The sequence below is a fragment of the Ornithorhynchus anatinus genome, chromosome X3 (assembly GCF_004115215.2).
Source record: "Ornithorhynchus anatinus isolate Pmale09 chromosome X3, mOrnAna1.pri.v4, whole genome shotgun sequence".
Taxonomy (NCBI): domain Eukaryota; kingdom Metazoa; phylum Chordata; class Mammalia; order Monotremata; family Ornithorhynchidae; genus Ornithorhynchus; species Ornithorhynchus anatinus.
The window spans coordinates 31,386,472-31,406,922 of NC_041751.1; the positions used below are offsets into that span (position 1 = coordinate 31,386,472).

Consider the following 20,451-nt stretch of genomic DNA (forward strand, 5'->3'; position numbering starts at 1 on the left):
TTTTGTTAGCTGGGGATTATTATCCCTTATCTGGGGATTAGACTTCAGGGGCATATGCTTATTTGTATTTTAAAGACCTTCCAGTGTCTAAAATCTCCCTACAGAGAGATATCCCAAGTGATGTTCTTGATTTGCTGTATTGATTACACTAGGTTCGCTTTGGCATTTTGGAGAAAACTGAAGTAAGAATGTTTTTAAGTGCTGAGGGAGAGGCAAGAGTGAATTAACTGGCAGATTTAGTGTGAGTCATCTGATCTGTTTGACTGAGAAGATCTGTCCTCCCCCAGATTCCCCATAATCATCGTTAAGAAATACTTTGCTGATGACAGTAAATTTGTTCAGAGTTGTCGCCCTGCTGGATCCTCACCAAGACAAGTAGCTGCTCTGGTCCCATGAATGTCCAGGAGAAATAGTCGTCTCCAACGCGATTCTGGGATTAGACCTTCCTACCTAAAATCCCATTGATCCAGAAGATTCACGATGAGCGTTAGTAAAGAAGAGGTAGAGAAATTTCTCGACGACAACCCTGCGTTCGTAGAGCGATACTTTGAAAAGAAACTGAACCCCGAGAATGTAGCCACGGCATCGGCGGGCGGCCGGCCTGCTGATTTTGCAACTTTCAAGGAACTCGGTCAGCTGGAAGAGAGTGAGATCCTTTTTGAGGTGATTCAAGACATGCAGGAAAACATTAACATGGAGAAGGTCGTTTTCAAGATCCTGAGGAGAGTGTGTGCTCTCATCTCGGCCGAGCGGTGTAGTCTCTTCATGTACCGTCAGAGAAACGGCGTAGCCGAGCTGGCAACGAGGCTCTTTAATATCCACACAGATAGCACCCTGGAGGAGTGCTTGGTACCTCCAGATTCAGAAATTGTCTTCCCTCTGGACATTGGCGTTATAGGGCACGTTGCTCAGACCAAGAAAATGGTGAACGTCAAGGACGTGAACGAGGTAGGTTTCCCAGTACTTTGTTAGCCGGTGCACACCCCGTTGGTACTTAGAGGGTTGAGCGAAAAGAGATCAGTAGGTAGTTCTGGAATGCCATTCCAGATATCCAGACTGGAATGTCTGTGCAATTCTGTTAACTCTGCTCACGTTTAAACTTCATCCTTGCATTTGGAAGTAGTGAGCCACCAAACCCCAAAAGAGAGAGTTTACTGATGTGTGTGACAGAAACACGTTTCTCTGTCTGCTCAAACATGAAATTATCAACCAGATAAAGAATTTAAATTGAAATGGCAATAATGACGGCAATCCATTTATTTTAATCTGTTAGAAATAAATCCACAATCCATGTGACCTAAATATAGTATCTGGGATTAATCATCTTTAGTTCCTGTTTTGGCAAGTGGGTCACCTTTGAATCGAGTGGCATAGAATGAATAAAATATAAATACAAAAACAGAAAATTCTTGAGAACCTATTACTCAAGACATCTAGTGCCCAAGGCACTGGAAAAGCTTAATTCACTTTTTCTTTTCCTTTTGTAAGCGAAGGCAAAGCATTTCAGGACATGTCTAATTTTAGGGAGGACCAACAGCCGAACAATGGACCGCACCTTCCTGCTTGGAAAAAAGCTGGGAATTGGGCATTAATTACCACTAGGTAAAGAAAGGCTACTCAAGTGTGGAAGACGCATCAGATTTGTCTAAATAAGAGGATGAACTTCAGATTCGTAAACTAAAATGACAGTCTGGGGGATTCATTAGGATTTATTGAATACTCACAATGGTCTTGCTCTATCCAGAACATCCTGAAGATCCAGATACTTAATGCACCCCAATCTTTTTTTTCTTGGTATTTGTTAAGCACTTACTGTGTGTCGAGCACTGTGTTAAGTCCTGGGGGAGATATAATCGGGTCCCACATGGGGCTCATAATCTAAGTGGGAGGGAGCATGGTGATTCGATCCCCATTTTGCAGTTGAAGAAACTGAGATACAGATGAGTTAAGTGACTTGCCCAAGATCACACAGCAGTAAGGCAGTCCTTTAGACTTATTATAAGCTTATTTTGGGCAGGGAATGTGTCTGTTTATTGTAATATTGCAATCTCCCAAGTGCTTAATATAATGCTCTGCACACAGTAAGCGCTCAATAAATATGACAATGAATGAACGAAAGAAGGAAGTGGCAGAGCCAGGATTAGAACACCTAGGGCACTTAGGGTGAAGAGGGGGAGGAGAAGAGGGGGTCTAAGAAGGTCAGGTAAAGGAGCAGGAGGGTTCCCAATCCTGGCATTAGGGAATGTTGGGCGGGGGGGGAGGTGAGTGGGCCCATATGTGACAGCAAGCACAGCTCCTCCACAATCAATCAATCGTTTATTGAGCACTTACTGTGTGCTCAATAAACTGTACTAAGCACTTGGGAGAGTACAATATAACAGATTTGGTAGACATATTCCCTGGCTACAGTGAGCTCACAGTCTAGAGAGGGAGACAGACATTAATATAAATATGTACATAAGTGCTGTAGGTTTGAGGGATGGGTGAATAAAGGGTGGGAATCCCAGTGCAAGGGCTCTGCAGAAGGGAGTGGGAAAATAAGAAAGGATGGTTTAGTCAGGGAAGGCCTCTTGGAGGAGGTGGGCCTTCAGTAAGGCTTTGAAGGTAGGGAGAGTGATCATCTGTTGGATATGAAGAGATAGGGCATTTGAGACCAGAGGTAGGAGGTGGGTGAGAGGTCGGTGGCGAGATAGACAAGATCGAGGTAGAGTGAGTAGGTTCATTCATTCATTAGGTAGTATTTATTGAGTGCTTACTATGTGCAGAACACTGTACTAAGCGCTTGGAATGTACAAATGGGTAACAGATAGAGACAGTCCCTGCCCTTTGACGGGCTTACGGTCTAATCGGGGAGATGGACAGACAAGAACAATGGCAATAAATAGAGTCAAGGGGAAGAACATCGCATTAAAACAATAGCAAGTAAATAGAATCAGGGTGACATACATCTCATTAACAAAATAAATAGGGTGATGAAGATATATACAGTTGAGCGGACAAGTACAGTGCTGAGGGGAGGGGACGGGAGAGGGGGAGGAGCAAAGGGAAAGGGGGGAGAAGAGGGTTTAGCTGCAGAGAGGTGAAGGGGGGGTAGAGGGAGCAGAGGGAAAAGGGGAGCTCAGTCTGGGAAGGCCTCTCGGAGGAGGTGAGCTTTAAGTAGGGTTTTGAAGAGGGGAAGAGAATCAGTTTGGCGGAGGTGAGGAGGGAGGGCGTTCTAGGACCGGGGGAGGACGCGGCCCAGGGGTCGAAGGCGGGACAGGCGAGACCGAGGAACGGTGAGGAGGTGGGCGGCAGAGGAGCGGAGCGTGCGGGTTGGGCGGTAGAAAGGGAGAAGGGAGGAGAGGTAGGAAGGGGCGAGGTGACGGAGAGCCTCGAAGCCTAGAGTGAGAAGTTTTTGTTTCGTGCGGAGGTCTATAGGCAACCACTGGAGTTGTTTAAGAAGGGGAGTGACATGCCCAGGGCGCTTCTGCAGGAAGATGAGCCGGGCAGCGGAGTGAAGAATAGACCGGAGCGGGGCGAGAGAGGAGGAAGGGAGATCGGAGAGAAGGCCGACACAGTAGTCTAGCCGGGATATTACGAGAGCCCGTAGCAGTAAGGTAGCCGTTTGGGTGGAGAGGAAAGAGTGGATCTTGGCGATGTTATAAAGGTGAGACCGGCAGGTCTTGGTAACGGATCGGATGTGCGGGGTGAACGAGAGAGACGAGAGGAGCAAAGTGTGCGGGTTGGGTTGTAGTAGGAGAGCACTGAGGTACGGTAAGAGGGGGCAAGGTGATCGACTGCTTTAAAGCCGATGGTAAGAAGTTTCTGTTTGATGCGGAGATGGATGGGCAATCCCTGGAGGTTCTTGAGGAGTGGGGAAATATCAACTGAACGTTTTTTCAGGAAAATGATCCGAGCAGCGGAGCGAAGTATGGACCGGAGTGGGGAGAGACAGGAGGCAGGGAAGTCAGATGGAGGCCGACGCAGTAACCAAGCCAGGATAGGATAAATTCTTGGATTAATGTGGTAGTAGTTTGGATGGAGAGGAAAGGGCGGAATTTAGCCACAACTTCCCTTCAGTTCTGTTCCAGGATTCGGTGTATTGTCAAAAAGAAGGAAGCCACTTTCCTTCTAAAGGGAAGTTCTAGGGTGCTTGATTAGCCTCCCTTTATACGCTCATCCTAGTGGGGGATTTGGAAATGTGGGGATCGAAGTAGAGGTGGATGGGAGGATCTGTCCCTGTTTAGAGTGCCACTCAGCCTGGGGGAGAGAGGGATTCCCCCAGCCGGCCTCTTGCGGTTCTGAGGTTGAGTCAGGGGAAAGAGAGAGCCCAGAGGCCTCGCCGAAAGCAGATCAAACCTTCGGAGCCTGGACGGTTGCGGGGTGGGGAGGGAAGGTGCCCCCTAATGCAAGAAGCCGTACTTAGAAATCACAGTGACATCTGCATCTAGATAGTCATAGTTCCCTGTCTGAACGTCAACAATCCTGAAGGCTGTGTTTCACATTAAAAGAAAAAAATGCCTTGCTCTCATTTCCCAGCACAAAGCAGGCTGCCTCTTGAAGAAAGGCTGAAAGGTGATTTCACCTAGCATTTTCTGCAACGATATCACCAAAATCATACCTCGTTTCTGATTTCTTTTTAAACCAGTGCTCCCACTTCAGTCCGTTTGCTGACGAGACTACGGATTACGTTACTAGAAACATTCTGGCGACACCCATCATGAATGGCAAAGATGTTGTCGCTGTAATCATGGCTGTGAATAAAACCGATGGCTCGTTTTTCACCAGCTCAGATGAAGATGTGAGTATTCGAAAGATATGGGAAGAGAGTGTGTGTGTGTGTTTTTTTTTTTTTGGAGGGGGGGTGCATGTCCCTGTATTGGTCTTGATGGAATTTGGGCTCTTTATTATAAAATTAAGATGGCATTTTCTCTGTCCTCTTCAATTTGAACTTTGAGTTCTGTTCTCTTGGCGTTTGCGATTGAATTTGGAATTTTCCTTATCCTCTGTATTAGATGACACTATTCACAGGAGGATTTCATCCTTGTGTGTAAGTGTGACCAAAGGAAGGGCCTCTCCCATGCAGTCGTTTCACTCATTCCCATTCATCAGTGCATGCCTGAGCTTGGCACGCCAGGTAGCGGGCACAGGGTTCCAAACTGACTCCAGTTGCTGAGAGGAGGAGAAAATATGGTGTGTGCATGACAGTTATGACTGGCTAGTAGCCTATTTCAATACTAGTTTTGTAAGGCTCTGTGTAAACCTATAAAGTCATAAATGTGATTGAGATTTTTCACTGTCTTTTCAGATTTTCTTGAAGTATCTGAATTTTGCCTCCTTAAATCTGAAAATTTACCATTTGAGTTACCTTCACAACTGTGAGACACGAAGAGGCCAGGTAAAATAAAGAGGTGGATTTTCTTACCGCTTCCTATTTTTAGACTCAGATGGGTTTTTCTCAGACCTCTTCAGTTTAGCAGAGTTTTAACTTTGAATTCTGTTTTATTGGAGTTGGGGAAGTTGTACTGGGAAATCAGAAGCACCTTGTTAAGCGGATCAAGCATATATTAAGTATTTTAACAGATGACGGAGTGCTTCTCCGGAAGAATGAAAACATGATAACAAACTTGGAAGGAGGTATCATTTCTGCAGTTCTAGCGCCACATTGCTCATTCTTATTGGCCGTGGGCCTCTATGGGGCAGGAGTAGTTTGGTTTGAATTTGCCCAAGACAGATATAACATCTGTTGCCAAACTGTACATTCCAAGCGCTTAGTACAGTGCTCTGCACATAGTAAGTGCTCAATAAATACTATTGAATGAATGAATATAACATAAGTGTCAAGCTCACATCAGTGAGGCTAACTAACACTGTGCGGACAGACAGAGAAGCAGCGTGGCCTGGTGGATAGAGCACAGGCCTGGGAGTCAGAAGGCCTGGGTTCTAATCCTACTGTGCCACTCTGCTGTGTCACCTCGCGCAAGTGGCTTCACTTCTCTGTGCCTGTCACCTCATCTGTAAAATGGGGCAGGGACTGTGTCCAACCCAATTTGCTTGTATCCACTCCAGGGCTTAGTACAGTTCCTGGTACGTAGCAAGGGCTTAATATCACAATTATTAATGATTATTGTTTATTACAGAATGGATTTTTAATGGTATTTGTTACCGTGCGTCAGGCACTGTAGTAAGCCCTGGGATATTTTGCGATCCACCTGTCACTAGTCTTCCCTGTGAGCCCACCTTCGGGAGCCAAGACATCAGTATACGCAATGACACAAAGACAGCATTTCAGAGTCTTCCATACCCAGCCCCCTTCATTTGGAACAAAGCCCTCTGCCCGCCAAAGGGAGGCCATCCCTGCCCAATCAGAGACTGCACCATCTCCTCACTTGGAATCCTCTTTGACTGGAGGTTCTGGACAAGGGAGAGAGAGCTCCTGGTGGGGCTTGGGAAGGTGGGCACGCAGCTGGAGGCAGGGGAATTCCTGGGAATGACCCTCTCCAGAGGTCAGAAATGTGGGCAGACTTCAGGTTAGTGATTCTATGGGGTTTCCATTGTCTTGGGTCCACCAGAGTCTTAATCTCACTCTGGCTCTGACCCCTGTCTCGAAGCCAATCCGCTCCACTCCAGCAGCACCGAAGTAACTGCTAGTGGCAATAGGTATGGCAGAGGAGGATGAGTGTAAGAGGAGGTTAGGAGGGTGGTGATGGGGAGAAGGAATAACCTCTTTCTCTTCCCTCTCGCCCTAATAATAATTATGGTATTTGTTAAGCACTTACTATGTGTCGAGCACTGTTCTAAGCGCTGGCCCTACCAACAAAGGTTAGGGAAAAGGGACTTACGGAAAGGGGAAGATTGTAATTGGGGCTGACCAAAGTAGAGGATCCCAGGGTTGTAGTTCATTTACTGGGATTGGGATTGTATTTTGTTCTGGAAAAAGATTGAAAGCTGGTGGTTCTTGAAACTGAAAGAGGGCTCCACATAGCAAAGGAGCCAGAAAAAGCAAAGGGTGGAGCAAGGGATGAAGGACTGTGAAATCATTAAATCTACTTTCAGCCTTGGGTATGTGCTTTTCTTGGGCAATTCAATGTTGTCAAAACGTAGGCACTGGGGAAATGCTTTCACGGAGGTTTTTGTTCGTTTGTTTCCTGCACGTACGGCCGACACTCCATCTTTCTGAGGAAAGGTTCTCATGTGTTTGCTCCTCAGGTGCTACTGTGGTCAGCTAATAAGGTCTTTGAGGAGTTGACAGACATCGAGAGGCAGTTCCACAAAGCTCTTTACACAGTGAGAGCCTATCTGAACTGTGAGAGATACTCTGTGGGGCTTCTGGATATGAGCAAGGAAAAGGTAAGCCCTTACGAGTAACAGAAGATGGAATAATAATAATGTACATATATTATTATTATAATGATATCATTTACTAAGTGCTTCCTATGTGCTAATAAGGGCTAGTTCCTAAGAAGCTGCTAAAGAAAAGACCAATTATAAGGTCAGGCTTTCCCCTGCCTACTTCAGCCAGTGAAATGTAGCTTTCCTGAGCTCTAATGAATGGTTCTGTTTCTGTCTTTTCTCTTCAGGAGTTCTTTGATGTGTGGCCAGTTTTAATGGGAGAAGTCCAGCCCTACACAGGACCTCGGACCCCAGATGGAAGGGTAAGTCAATTACCTCAGTATGAGTCCTTCTTTATCCAGCATGATATATGCTTCTGAAAGGCCTATAATCAACCCATTAATCATTGGTATTTATTAAGCACTTACTGTGTGCAGAGTACCGTACCACATGCCCGGGAGAGTACATACAATAGTCGGTAGACACATTCCCTGCCCACAATGAGCTTACAGCCTTAAGGAGGAGACAGACATTAATTAATCAATGAATCAAGCACTTTAAAGCCCTCAATCACCTTGCCCCCTCCTACCTCACCTTGCTACTCTCCTACTATAACCCAGCCTGCACATTTCGCTCCTCTAATGCCAACCTACTCACTATATCTCGATCTCGTCTATCTCGCCACCGACATCTCGCCCACGTCCTGCCTCTGGCCTGGAACGCCTTATATCCGACAGTTACTCACCCGGCCTTCAAAGCCTTATTGAAAGCAAATCTCCTCCAAGAGGCCTTCCCTGACTAAGTCCTCTTTTCCTTTTTCTTCCACTCCTTTCTGCATCGCTCTGACTTGTCCCTCTAGTCCCTCTCTCCTCCCAACCCTACAGCACTAATGTACAGATCCGTAATTTAATTATTCTAATGTCTGTTTCCCCCTCCAGACAGTAAGCTCTTTGTGGGCAGGGTATGTGTCTGTAATATTGTTATATTGTACACTCCCAAGCTCTTAGTACAGTGCTCTGCACAGAGTAAGTGCTCAATCAATATGATTGATTGATAATTAGTGGTATTTATTGAGCACTTACTGTCTGCAGAGAACTGTATTAAGCACCTGGAAGCGTACAGTACATTAGAGTTGGTAGACACGTTCCCTGCCCTGAGGAGCTAACATGTAGTGGAGGAGTTTACAGTCTAGTGAAATAACTTGTTTGTTTTTTTTTGTAGGAAATACTCTTTTACAAAGTCATTGATTACATCCTCCATGGAAAAGAAGATATTAAAGTTATTCCGTAAGTAACAAACTTTATAGAGAAAATGCTACAGTTTAAAATGAAGGGGAGACATAAGCCAAGCAAATCACCTTAATCCACATTTCGATCTGCTGCTGTGCTTTCTCTTTCTCATTCACTATTTCTAGACAGCCTGTGGAGCCATTTAGTTTTCTTTTAAAAAAAAAAACATATTCATTAATCCCTTACTCTGTAACACTATAATAAGTGCTGGAGTAGATACAAGCTATTCAGGTTAGACACAGTCCATGTCCCATATGAGTTTCACCATCCCATTTTATAGATGAGGAAACTGAGGCACAGAGAATTGAAGTGGCTTGACTGAGGTCACACAGCAGACAAGTGGCAGAGGTGGGATTAGAATCAAGTCCTCTGTCTCCCAGGCCCGTGCTCTTTCCACTAGACCATGTTGCTTCTCCAGTTACTTAGTTATTTTCACCTCAACAGTAAAGGTAGACCACATTTTTCCAGAGTCTTTTTTTTTCTTTCAAAACCCCTCTTCCTTAGGAAGCTGAATTGTGGTTGCCACCAAATTGTCTCTCCTCTCTCTGCTACTGGAGAATAATCCCATTTTGCAGCCTAAAAAATGACCTACAAGGGTTCTGAAAGGCTCTCAGGCCAGGTAGTGGGGTTAAATAAAAGGACATGTGAGTTCTGGCCCCCAGAAAGGTATTCTCCAACCACTCTGGAAGTGAGTTGAACCAGTATTTTGCTTGTTTTGGAAGATCTGGAAAATGTTTGCTCCTGTCCTATTCTGAATGAATGGGATTTACCTGAAATTAGATTTGTTTTTCAAAAACGCTTCAAAATGTGAAACACTTTTAAAGCAACCTGCACCACTCCACACCTCCTCCTTTGAACCAGATTAGTCGATGGAAATATTTCCCAATAAAGCCCTCTCACCCTGCAAATCACCCCATCCCAGGATTGTGAGGTGATGTGAATAGAGAAAGAGGGATCATCTCAACCTTTGACATTAAGCAGTCTGGAAAGTCTGCCTTCAGCAAGTTCAAAATACCTGGAGCTGAAAGGAATGCTTAAGAACTTTGAGCGGGGGAGAGGACAGTGAGGCAAAGAGAAGGCAAGCCCAACTCTACGTCAACGAAGTGGTAGGCTACTCCATGCCAGTTGAACAAGTGAACTGAATTGGGAGTGGAGAGTAGAGGACAAATGTTACACACCCTCCAACGATTTTTAAGTCAGTAAATTTGGTAGTCAAAAGTCTACATTTGGTTCAACGATGCCTTCTCATATATCGCTCAAAGGAACAAGGAATCAAAGATGGCTCCAGGCTTCCACTGTGGCCTACAGTGGAAGCCTGGAGCCATCTTTGATTCCTTGTTCTTGTTCTGCCTCACAAACGTGGTAAAGGGGGACTCGAAATATTAGTATTAGGCAAAGATAGGAGAAGGACCAGTTTGCAGAGGAATGATGATTAATCTGTCTCGGACTGTGTTCGGTTTGAGACAGGTCATCCAACTGAAGGCATCCTGGCCACTGGGAAAGATGCAAGACAGTGAAAGATGTGGAATTGAAAAGCATATTAACAGTCAGGACTGGAGACATATATCCAGGCTTCACCGATTTGCTTTCTTATGACAGCCGAAGCCCTCTGAGGAGGAGAAAAAGGGATTTTTCACCCGGGAACCAGTGACCTGGGCTCTTTTGTCTAGTGCATGGTGAACTCTGAGGTACAGGAGAAAGGGTGTGGCTTTCTGCAGTGTTTTGGGTAAAATCAAAATTGCTATTCCCTGTGAAGCTCTCATTCAAAGCAATTCTCTAGAAGGGGGGGGGGGAACCCAAAAAACTGCTCCCTGGGCAACACACGGTCATGGCCAGACATGGCCATGGGGAGATTTCTAAAAGAGGGGAGGTTGGGGAGGGACTGACAACTAGGGAGCCCAGTATTCAGCTCGGTCATCTATCTCCTTCCTTGACATTTTCTGCTTCAGTTTCTCTCCGTCTCTAGAGGCCCTGCAGTCTGGGCACTAGAAAAACATCTAAAATTTGATTAGTGCTATTGTTCAACCAAGGAGGAAAAGAAATGCCAAGGGCCTTCCACAGGGAAAGCTTGCCTCCTTGTCCTCGAGCTTAATCTCAACTGTCTTGAGTCTATCATGTTCTCCCTTTTTGGCTTTTGGAGCTCATCAGGGCTTCACCTTTCTCTCTTAAACTGCATATGCTTTCTCAAAAAGATCCGGGCCACGTTGGAGTTGCCTAGGCCATACAGGCCTGGGGTTACAGATTGGCGGTCCGAATCCATAATCTGCCGCCTTAGTCTGTGGCTGGGGCGTTTGGGCCTCGTGGTGGTGGACTGTGATAACCCAAGCCTCCCACCTCTCCCACTGCTTCTCATTGCCAGGCCTGACGGTATGGAAAGAGTTCTCAGGAGAGGCGACTTGCTCCCTGCTAATCCTCCTCCTCCCAGGAGGTTGCCGTCTATCTTGAGATCCCATCTGAGTCGCGGCAGGGAGCCGACGGCAGTGTCTGTGACTTCCATTCCTCTACGGCCGCCCAGTTCCCCACTTGGTCAACAGCCGGCAGGAGGGTCGGGGTATCACAAAAGTTCCTCCCTACAGTGGAGCCCTTGGAGCTTGCCGCACTTACTTCACCCCATCGGCCCGGCCCTGCCTAGGGTGATGAAGGCCGTCCCAGAATGGGACACCACTGGGAACCCCAGGGAGATGTGCAGCTTCTTGATCACATTGCACCAGCACCTTAAGGATCTTAGGGACCTCCAAAGGATCCCCTATCCCTAGGGGCCATTCAATCAACTACAAGGTTAGAGACTTGGAAGGTCTGCATGATGCCGATGGCAACGCTGAAATAGCATCAATGCTTCATGCTGAGGCTGATGTCATTTATAATGTCTCGCCCTCCCCTCATCTCTCACTCTGGACTATGGAGTCCAGTGATCGACTATACCACCTAACCCTGACTCTCTGCTGCTTATTTCAGTGCTAGGGAGTCCAGGGCACCTAAAGTCTTTTAAGCAGTGCTCTCTAAACTGTAGTTTGGGGTTATTAGTGGCCCCTATAAAGGATTTTGGTGGCCCTCATCACCACCCCCAGTACCCTTATCCTGGCTCAATCGATCTCCTTTTTCTGGTGTAGAAGACTTGTGCCCACTTGTGTGGTTGACAGTGAGCAAAAGAAGCATATACCTTGGAATGACCACCACAGGATAGAAATGATCCAGTTGGAACTTAAAAATTGCCTGAGACTAGATGGCACAGTCTCTAGATGGTGAATTATCGGCCAAATGTACCATAGGGTGCCTTTTTCATACACTCTGGGGAGGCCCTTAGATATATCCTGAAGGAAATAGGGGTGAAACTTATCTTGGACAAGTGGGGTGGCTGCCCCAGGATCTCTGAGTCCTGCGGGGGGTTTGGGAGAGGCTGGGGGGCAGGGAGAGGCTTTCATCACTCTGGGTGTCACATCCCTCTCCTTTCCCCTCCCCTTCCACTGTAGTTCTATGACAGAACAAGTCGTTGGGGTTTATTTGGGGTTAGGAGAATGTACCTTACTATAATTCCTAATCCATGGGCTCTATGTCCAAACGTTTATTGACCTGGTCTCCTAGTGGCCGGGCAAATGTTGAGTTATTTTTTAATCAAAAAGAGGTGTTCTGCTTCAGACTTTTTCCGGAGTGTTTTCGTGGACATGAATTCTGCATTTTTCTTTTCATTCAGAAACCCCCCAGACAATCACTGGGCGCTGATCAGTGGCCTGCCAACATATGTAGCAGAGAGTGGCTTTGTAAGTTCCTTCCTTCATTCAAATTTCACTGAATGCTTTAGACCATGGGTCAGCCACCCTGGCGCAGGTACAAGAGGGTGGCCCGCCCAACCGTCCTGGCCGGCTGGCACACTGGTGCTGCTGATGCCCTTTTCCGGCATGCTAGGCTACTTCCAGATCCACAGTGCCACTGCTTGTTCAGAGCTGCTGCTCCAGAGACCTACAGGAGGTCAAACCGGCTTCAGATTTATTACAGAGAAATCCCACATACAGGCAGCGGGGATTGGAGGGGTGGAAGTTTCCCCCACTCCCAATGACCAGTCTCTTTAACGGCTCCCAGGAGCTGCCTGCTCGGATCAAAACCACTTGCAGCGAAACATGACCCCGAGTGGTCCTGAGAGGCCCTGACAGATGCACCAGCCCACTGAAATTTTCCCAATATCCCACTGGGCCTGGGCAACTATCCGGGTCCCCTCCTTGACTCCCTCCTGCAGCTGGGCAGGACACAAGAGCAACAGCTACGTCTCAGCCCGACTCAGAAGCGGCAGCCATAGCTATGCCTGAAACTTCAGCTCCTCTCTATAGGAGCCTGGCCTAGGCTTCCCTGAGAACGGCATAGCTCCGTGGCATTATCGTGCAGTGATGGAATTGAAACTCATATTTGTACTTTGCTAACTCCGGGCACATTAAATTATTCTGAGGTGCATTGAATCATTCATTCTTAATCTGAGAGGGCGAGTGGCCAGTTTGCTTATTCTTATCCAGTTACCGGTGCGATTATTTGTGTCGGAAAGTATCATTTAATGTTAATGTAAAATAAAATAATCTTTCTGTTCCTCTTCCAGATCTGCAACATTATGAATGCTCCAGCAGAGGAGATGTTTAAATTTCAGGTAAGTTTTCATCTAGCTGTTGAGAGGAATTATATTTTGTTATTCTCAGAAGTCTTTCCTGCCCCAAAATAATGCATAAAAGATCGTTTCGATCTATAGGATGCTGCGTTCCTGAAATTCACATTCTCAGTTTAATACACCAAAATAAGAAGATTCAAGTACCATCATTTATTTGTTCTTAGCAGACTGTGTTGGCTCATCCTTTAGACTCTGCATTGTAACCTCATTGTGGGCAGGGAATGTGCCTACCAACCGTATGGCTGATTGATGCCAAACTCAGGTGGTTCAAGTGGGCCTAGTCACCTCACTAATAATGATAATAATGATAACTGTGATATTAGTTAAGTGCTTACTATGTGGCAGACATTGTACTGAGCGCTGAGGAGGATACAAGCAAATCGGGTTGGACACGGTCCCTGTCCCACATGGGGCTCTCAGTCTTAATCCCCATTTTACAGTTGAAGTAACTGAGGTACAGAGAAATGAAGTAACTTGACCAAGGTCGCACAGCAGACAAGTGGCAGAGCTGGGACTAGAACCCAGGTCTTTCTGACTCCCAAGCGTTGTGCTTCTCACAATAACATGGCTGACACGTGCCAAACTCTTGGGATTCAAGCGGGCCTAGTCAACTCACTAATAATAATGATGATGATGATGATGATTGTGGTATCTCTTAAGCGTCTACTATGTACTAAGCACTGGAGTAGATGCAAGATAATCAGGTCGATCACAGTCCCTGTCCCACATGGGGTTCACGGTCTAAGAGGGAGGGAGAACAGGTCTTGAATCCCCATTTTACAGATGAGGAGACGGATCAGAGAAGCAAAGCAACTCGCCCAAGATCACACAGCAGACAAGTGGCAAAGCCGGGATCAGTAGCCAGCTCCTCTGGCTCCCAGGCCCGTGCCCCTTCCACCAGGTCACCCTGTTTCCAATTTCGCCCTTATTCGAGGTTGGAGGCTGGATCCGTCACATAAACCATTATCCCCTAGTCTCCTGGCCCTGCTTCTGGATGGGACCAGTCTCGTCATTCTGAAGCAGCGTGGCTCAGAGGAAAGAGCCCGGGCTTGGGAGTCAGAGGTCGTGGGTTCTAATCCTGGCTCTGCCACTTGTCTGCTGTGTGACCTTGGGCAAGTCACTTCACTTCTCCGGGCCTCAGTTACCTCATCTGGAAAAATGGGGTTTAGAAAATGTGAGCCCCAAGTGGGACGATCTAATTACTTTGTATCTACCCCAGCGCTTAGAATGGTGCTCCGCACATAGTAAGCACTTAACAAATGTCATCATTATTATTATTATTCTTGTCTGGCTCGGCCCCAAGATGCCAGAGGCAAAAACAGATCCCAGATCGGGATTGGAACTGGGCTTGCACTTCGATCCGTACCTTTTATTCACCCCTTCACTCAGCCCCACAGCACTGATGACCATATCCACAACTTTACTGCTTGCTATTAATATCTGTCCTACCCTCTAGACAGTAAACTCGTTGTGAGCAAGGAACGGGTCTACCAACTCAGTTACACTGTATGTTCCCAAGTGCTTAATGCAGTGCTCTGCTTGTATTAATAAATACACTTCATTGATCGATCAGAACTAGGGCAGGCCAAGTTGAACTAGGCCTCATCTATTTGGTCCGTGTGCTGCTCCATCTAGATGTGGTTTTTCTCCCCTCCCCACCCAGGGAGTTTAATGGCCGGGGACGGTGAGGACCGGGACCTTAGCTGGTGTCGTGAGAAAGAAATGAAGCCTCAGTAAGGGCAGGGGAAATGGGGCAAAAAAGAGAGGGCTCATTCATTCATTCATTCAATTGTATTTATTGAGCACTTACCGTGCACGGAGCACTGTACTAAGAGCTTGGGAGAGTACACTCTAACAATGAACAGACACATTCCCTGCCCACAGCGAGCTTATAGTCTAGAGAGGCTGCCACTAGGGCTGCAGTGGGAAATGAAGGATGAGAGCAGAAGGAAAGGGATGGCAAGGATTGGTTGGAAATCTTACCTCAAAACCATTTTCAATTCTGAGCCAGATTCCCTGTCTGTCACTGTGCTGCACAGACTATCGTTTAGCATGTTAGCATTTAAGAAGCCGAAGGGAAAAATACATCCCGTTTCATCCAATTGCATTTTCCCAGTACATGTGTTCTTCCCCGTCTTCTTTAGATCGTAAACATCTCCAGGGCAGAGCAATTCACTATAGCACCTAGACCCAGTACAGTGCTCGGCCCAGATTGATAGCCGATAAATACATTTTTTGGATGATAATTCATCTTTTTTTATTTATTTTTAGGAAGGCCCTTTAGATGACTCTGGGTGGATTATCAAAAATGTCCTTTCCATGCCAATAGTTAACAAAAAAGAAGAAATTGTTGGTGTCGCCACTTTTTACAACAGGAAAGATGGAAAGCCATTTGATGAACAGGACGAAGTACTCATGGAGGTAGAAGTGTTGATTACAGTACATCTGAATGAGCTTTTGGAAAAAACAAACCCAAAAACCTTAGGCTAAATCCCTGGAACCCCACAGTGCAATGGTTCAGAATATTTTTGCAGTTCACTTGCCCCAGAGGATGCCGGGATGTTCAGGAGCCATATCACTTGTGTGAACACTTGGTGTTGATCCCAAACCCTGAAGGACCCATTGCTTAGGACTGGCAGGCTGACCTGAGGGCACACGGTCCAGTCTTGGTGTCGTTGGGAATTATCCAGTTGGGTCCATGTTGAACTGGAGAGCCTGACTTCCCTTCCGACTTTAAATCACCTTGTCGCGAGTCATCCACCAGGGATGTGTGATCCAGTTCAGAAAGGAGGCTGACAGGGTCCACTTCAACCTATTTTGTTGTCGAATTTTTGAATTTGAAACAAGATAGTTGTAGTTCTCAAAAAGTCATTTGGGAGGTGATGAACTTGAAGGTGAGAAGTGGGATGGGGAGGAAAAGCTGGATAAATCACCATTTTATCGCATAATTGAAGAATTTGTGGAGAATATTTTTTCTAGAACTATGAAACCAGATTAAAAAGAAGTATTCAAATAAGTGGCATTGGAGACCTATAGTTCAACTGCTCTGTTTGGTTTTGAAGTCTCTAACACAGTTTCTCGGCTGGTCTGTACTCAATACCGATACCTATGACAAGATGAATAAATTAGAGAATCGGAAGGACATTGCTCAGGACATGGTGCTGTATCATGTGAAATGCGACAAAGATGAAATTCAAGAAGTCCTGGTATTTGCATTTTAGATCTCTAGAATGCTAGAGCATTAGTCATATTTAGATGACTAGATTAAAATTCATAGCATGATTCATATTTGTGGGCTATTTAAATGATCTTTAATCGTAATAAAAACAAATTTGATTTTTGAATTAAATTTCCAAACTATGGTTGCATAATATAGCAATATCAAATGATAAATGTTATTATCCTGGAAATATAAACAAGCTGGAAAAAATGAAAAGCAGCATTTTTATTATATCATTAAGGTCAGAAAGTATGATAGTCTCAGATCATGTTAGGGCAACATGAAGAATCTCTCTTTAAGCCTACATAACTCATTTCTAAAAGGAGTCTGCTTTCATATTTTCTCCAGAGGTGAAGGATTATACAGTGATTTGATAGGATTGAGCTCAAATAGCTTTTTTTTTAATGAATCTAGCACTTACGTTGATGATTCCTAAGATTTAATTAAAGCAGTTTAGATGGGTTGGTCCTACTCAGGAGACTCACCATATAATATCTACCGCTTTAAATATGAAAATTTTCACAAATACATAAAAACAAATATCATTCTCTCTTTAGCCAACACGAGAGAAACTGGGGAAAGAGCCGGCAGATTGTGATGAAGATGAGCTTGGTAAAATATTGGTAAGAGATCGACCTCCAAGTTTCCTGCCAAAGAAAGGGATGGAAAGGTGCAGCTGGAGCCCCGAAGGAGTTTGGGCAAGCCAGGGATCCCACAGATCTGAAATGCTAGAGGGGGGTATGATTTACACAAAGCTGACTCGGGCCAGCCATTCCCGGCTGCTCATTCATTCATTCAATCGTATTTATTGAGTACTTACTATGTGCAGAGCACTGTACTAATTTGGGATCACAGCATGGCAACCCCTGAATTGAAAATTTGTGGGGTCAAACAGGAAATGGCTTCAAAATCACTTCTAGGGAATGCTGTGGCACATGACAGCTACCCTACGGGGCAGCAGGAAGTACTATGATCGATTCAATCGGATTTATTGAGCGCTTATTTTGTGCTGAGCACTGTACTAATCTCTAGGGAGAGCACAATACAACAATAAACATATTAGTGAAGAGAACATTGATTTGGGAATCAGGAGACCTAGTTGCTGCCCCTAGATCTACCCCAGCCTGCTGAGTGAACTTGGGCAAGCCACCTTTTTAAAAAAAGAGTTTAAAAAAAGGTATTTGTTAAGCGCTTACTTCGTGCCAGGTACTGGGGTAGATACAAGCTAATCAGGTTGGACACAGTCCATGTTCCACATGGAGCTCACAGTCTTAATCCCCATTTTACAGATGAGGTACCTGAGGCACATAGAAGTGAAGTGACTTGCCCAAGGTCACCCAGCAGATAAGTGGCAGAATTGGGATTAGAATCCAGGTCCTTCCGACTCTCAGACCTGTGCTCTATCCACTTGGCCACGCTGCTTCTCCACCTGTCCTCTCTGGAACTTAGCTTTTCTTTCCTGTAAATGGGAATGGTAATACCTATCCCTCTCTACCTCAAATGAATGTGGGAGAATAAAACAAGTTAGCCGAGGTTAAAGTGCTTTGGAAAAATGAAAGAGTTATCCACATTCTAGGTGTTATTCTTATAGAATTAACGTGCGTGAGTAGCAGTGCTCTTGAAAGTGGTTAAATTAGGTAGCCTAAATGGTAGGGGATGCTATAATTCTAGGACAAAGGTTCTTCAAAACTCCCAGCAAAGAGAAAGCACAGTAGTCATTCAACTTTCTCTAATTCCTTAGTGAGAAGGAAAGCGGTGAAAGGGCAGTTTGTTAAATTCCACATTCCTTTCATGAGGGAGAGAAAGTAAGAGTTGTGTAAACTTTTACAGAAGTGAGAATGGAAGCCCAGAGAGGGAAAGGCACTCTCTTTGCATCGCACAGAGAGTTAATGGCAGGAAGCAAAATTACAAGCCAGGCCTCTTGACTGCTGGGCCCAGGCCCTTTATCCTCCATTGCTGTTGCCCTTCTGGATTGTTTCGTCTGGACCAGCAATTTCAGGGCCGGAAACCATATTATCATCTAATAATTGTGGGGAATCTGAAAATCAATAGCTGTCTTGGTGACCTGATTATCTTGTATCTCCCTCTATTATTATTCCCTCTAGACTGTAAGCTCGTTGTGGGCAGGGAATGTGTTGTATTGTACTCTCCCAGGCGCTTAGTACTGTGCTCTGCACACAGTAAGCACTCAATAAATACGGTTGAATGAATGAATGAAAGTGGATTTCAAGCCATTTCTGACCGGCCTCACTCCTGTTCCGTGCTTTGATCCATACTAAATGGATCTGGAACGAGCAGGGGCCGGAACTCGGTTGAGCACAGACAAGGACTGGACTGGGCTACATTCTGGGATTCCCAGATGGCGGGGAATGAGTCTCTAGCTCCTTGAAAATATTGTCCTTAACCAGTGAGAGAGAGAGAGAGAGAAAGAAAGTGTGTGTGTGTGTGTGTGTGTGTGTGTGTGTGTCTACAGACGGTAGATTCCAGCAAAAATGCTTTTGAACATGTAATTGAGGTAGGGACAAGAAATGCAGCGTGTGACTCAGAAGTGAATTTTAATTAAAAAATAATTTGATCTCCCCTCAGTGGCATGGAATGTATGACAGAATGAGTCTCATTTTAATTTGATTGGCTGTTGCATAGCAAATATGAATGCTTACGTTCGAATAGCTAAATTCGGGTTCAGTATATGACTACAGCTATGATTGCCATTTCAAGGAAAGGGTGGGAGCAGGAAGTCGGTGGAAGGAGAGGCGAGAATGTGGGTATTGTGAGTAGATTAGCTTGAGAGGTTGAAGACTGAGTGTTGGGGCGTAGTGGGAAAGCGAGTTGATATGTAGGATGGAGAAAACTAATTGAATGCCGTAAAAGCAACGGTCCCATCTGAAAGAGAAGCTGTTCCTGTAACACTTAGCTTTAAGAGGAATTTGTGATATTGATTTAAGAAATGGCTGAAGCACTGAAATTCTCCCTAACATTTGTTTTCAGAAAATGGAATTGCCAGGTCCTAACAAATTTGGGATCTACGAGTTCCATTTCTCTGATTTGGAATGCACCGAACTTGAGCTTGTGAAATGCGGCATTCAAATGTACTACGAGCTTGGAGTGGTGAAGAAGTTTCAGATTCCACAAGAGGTAGGTGACCGTCTTGATTTAAAAATGAAAATAGGGGAAGACATTTGAAGACAACGACAATTGGAGGTTCATAATGTTTCCTGTATGAATGGATTACAGTAGTCCCTCTCTAAAGCACTGGCGCTCTGCTATGATCACTTTGGCTGTAAATGAGTTTTTTTACATAAAGTTTTCCGTGCACGTCACTCTCGCCATCTGCTGCACCTCTGCCCATCTAATCCCTTGTTGCACCCACTGCCCCAGTGGGAACATGATTGACAGGGGGTGAGAGTGTGTCAGTTTGCACAACCACTAGCACTAAAATCATTTCCTTCTCAGGGGGTTCTCAATCCCAAAATCTCCATGCTTTACACAGGAGACTCCATCGTCATCCCTCCCTCTCTAATGCTACCAAATATGGTCTTCAGAGGCCATACTGTGGTAACATTTCAACCCTCAGTCAATCAATCAATCGTATTTGACGGAGCACTTACTACGTGCAGAGCACTGTACTAAGCGCTTGGGAGAGTACACTACAACAGAAATCCGTCCATAATGAGCTTACAGTCTAGAGGGGGAGGCAGGCATTAATATGGATAATATTCAATATCCAATAATATGAATGATATAATGTGAATTAATATGATTTACTCTCTCCACCAACCTCCTCATTGCCCCCATATATACTTTTCGTACCTGTTAAAATTTATACAAATATGTCAATTCTGTTAGGATACTTTACAGTAATAAGATAAGACTACGTAAGAATAAATTTAATAGAGTAATTATATAGTTGTAGAGACAGTAAAAATGAACTCTTACTGTGAAGCGAAACCAAAATTCGGGAAAAAACTCACTGTTTAAAAGCA

At 45.2% G+C, this 20,451-nt stretch overlaps 1 protein-coding gene across 3 annotated transcripts in view; it reads left to right on the top strand.

The window, feature by feature from the left end:
* The first annotated feature begins 304 nt into the window (after positions 1-304).
* PDE6B (phosphodiesterase 6B) overlaps positions 305-20,451 on the top strand; it is a 36,747-nt gene continuing 16,600 nt past the window's right edge. Inside the window, exons 1-12 of one of the 3 annotated variants that reach the window (XM_001512659.4) lie at positions 305-948; positions 4,628-4,780; positions 5,288-5,377; positions 7,189-7,329; positions 7,560-7,634; positions 8,533-8,597; positions 12,292-12,358; positions 13,183-13,230; positions 15,520-15,669; positions 16,311-16,454; positions 17,026-17,091; positions 19,457-19,603. In XM_001512659.4, coding sequence (XP_001512709.1) covers positions 481-948; positions 4,628-4,780; positions 5,288-5,377; positions 7,189-7,329; positions 7,560-7,634; positions 8,533-8,597; positions 12,292-12,358; positions 13,183-13,230; positions 15,520-15,669; positions 16,311-16,454; positions 17,026-17,091; positions 19,457-19,603 — 1,614 coding nt within the window. In that variant the 5' untranslated portion in view covers positions 305-480. Of the gene's footprint in view, positions 949-4,627; positions 4,781-5,287; positions 5,378-6,392; positions 6,510-7,188; positions 7,330-7,559; positions 7,635-8,532; positions 8,598-12,291; positions 12,359-13,182; positions 13,231-15,519; positions 15,670-16,310; positions 16,455-17,025; positions 17,092-19,456; positions 19,604-20,451 lie in introns of those variants that run through there. The other 2 variants (XM_039910662.1, XM_007672832.3) reach the window with 2 other exon arrangements.